General features: G+C 43.2%; 1 protein-coding gene across 1 annotated transcript; it reads right to left on the reverse strand.

The window, feature by feature from the left end:
• Nucleotides 1-209: 209 nt before the first annotated feature.
• On the reverse strand, nucleotides 210-1738 carry MELLADRAFT_92522 (uncharacterized protein; the record flags this gene model as incomplete). The annotated part of the gene is made up of 4 exons (XM_007419771.1): nucleotides 210-230; nucleotides 326-768; nucleotides 845-1267; nucleotides 1351-1738. The coding sequence occupies 4 exons, from the start codon at nucleotides 1736-1738 to the stop codon at nucleotides 210-212; spliced, it is 1275 nt and encodes a 424-aa protein (XP_007419833.1).
• Nucleotides 1739-2213: the final 475 nt, after the last annotated feature.

Raw genomic sequence — 2213 nt, forward strand, 5'->3', positions numbered from 1 at the left:
GGTGAGGCAATCATTCAGATGTCATCAATTCGCATACCTCGGAGAGATTTTCTGCCTCCTCGCGCTCGGCACGTATAGAACATCCCATTATCATGCCTTTCATCGCTTCGCGGTTATTGAAAAGTCCCTTGTTAGCCAAGAGTGATAGCTTATGGAGAAAATCGCTAAAGTCGCCACCAGTCGAAGATTCAAGTGAAGTTGAAAGAATATCAACTTCTAAGTGCTTTCGCCTAAGACTATGGTATGTATCAATACGCTGCAAGGCGGTAGGTGTAAACTTGAAGTTGTCGGGGTCAGCATATTTATGGTTAATAGCCGAAGTTACGCTGTCGACTTCTTTCAAATCAAGGCATGGTTTGCAGGTTTGAATAGGGTCGTTCTTGAGACGTTTGAAAGTACTTTCGCAAGATTTCGAGTAGATGGCATTCCGATCACCGTTTCTCTTGACCACCCATGTTGCACGTGCGTCCATTGTTGCAAGAAGTTCGGCTTTTTGTGATGAGGTGAGATCGTTCTCGCGGATATTGTGTCCAAAGAGTTCTTTGCGAAGACTGTGCCGGTCAACACCACGATAGATTGTACAAGTGCTCTCCAAGAATTGTGCAATTGTCTGAGTGGCTCGAGGACGAACCCAGGTTTCATCTGTAAGACCTAGGCAAACCGTGTCGATGATGTTCTTGTTGACGGGTTGAACAGCAGGGTCTTTTACAAAGTACGCGCTCAAAAGCGTGTTGGTTTTCAAACGAGCCGTTGCATTCTGACACATAGCTGGTGATAAACGATTTCAAGCAAATCAGCACTGGTTTAAAAATTATTCAAGATGTGAAAGAGCGAAAAAACCTACCACTTTTCCAGTGCACTTGTGCAGCTTCACTTCGCCCTTTGCGCAAAGTTACTGGCGCTGAGCCACAATGACATTTGAGAAGCTTGCCCTTTTCATGGACTTCAATCTTACAACGTATGCAAGGCTGGTCTGCTTTTGAAAGAGGACATTGATTGATCGTGTTTTGTTTCTTTGGCTTTGTTTTTGTTTTTGATTGTTTAAGATTACTTCCAACAAATATAACCTCGTTGTCAGATGAGATCAGAATCATAGTAGATCCACTAGTTTTTTTTTGCTGTCGTTTTGGTGGAGGCTTAGGCTCCTCAGCAATTGCAACATTGAGATCGAGGGTCGGGTTAGATACAATTCGGCGCTTGATTCCATTTGATGGGTTTGGTATGGCTTGAGCAGGTCGAGTTTCACTTTGTAGAGATCCTTCGAGTTCTGATAGAGATAAAATAAGGATCATTGGACCTGATTAGACCGTGAAACATGATCATGAAATATAGAATCAGGGATAAACTTACCCTTAACTTTGCTACAAATGCGCTCAAATTTGAGCTTCACCAACCGATCTGATGCGGAATCAAAGCCACCTTTTTTTTGCAATTTTTTTTCTTTGTCTTCTGGTGAATCCCAGGAAGGGTGCTTGCGTGCTTCATTGACCCAGTCAATCACCAAAGAAATCCCTTCAGGACCTTTTAAGATGTGCTTGTGACCATCATCTCGACCAAACAACGCGTCAAGTTTTCGATTGACTGTCATCCAAATACCTTCGTCCACATCATCCTCGTCTACATCTGGAGGGTTGGAAAATCTTTTATAGATTTCATCTTTGTATGTGGCAGTCACAATTTTTGGAGAAGATTCGACGAGGCATAAGGCCTCTTTCATAACATCATTGAGGAGTGTCATGTTGACTCGTGGTTGAATCTGAGTATGTAGATTGTGTTTGAATTGTATGAAAGTTTGAGTTTGTAGTAATGCGGTTAAAAGTGGTGAAATGTCGTGTGGCTGTGTAAGTATGATTTGGTGGAACGTGGAACGTTGTTAAGCCGTGTGAAGTGGTAGCTCTAGCTCTAACCCGAGACCAACCATCTTTGTCTTAGACCGGGTAGGACCGAGTCAGCCATGGGGGTCTTTTCCGCGAATTTGCCCTAAATTGACCGAAATTCCGACATTTTTCGTCAGAAACATAATTGGCAAAAAGCCAGATTCCGACAGTTTTCGTCAGAAACATCGGTCACAATTTGGCCGAAATTCCGACATTTTTCGTCAGAAACCTCAGCAGGAGCTTTCCTGGGTCCTGCTTTTCATAACTTCTGCTTTGAGCTGGCTTGTCTTACGTTCACTTTCAGCTCTGGAATCTCATCCCATTTTGTAATCCTGA

Source organism: Melampsora larici-populina (assembly GCF_000204055.1).
Source record: "Melampsora larici-populina 98AG31 unplaced genomic scaffold MELLAscaffold_505, whole genome shotgun sequence".
In the NCBI taxonomy this organism is placed as follows: Eukaryota; Fungi; Basidiomycota; class Pucciniomycetes; order Pucciniales; family Melampsoraceae; genus Melampsora; species Melampsora laricis-populina.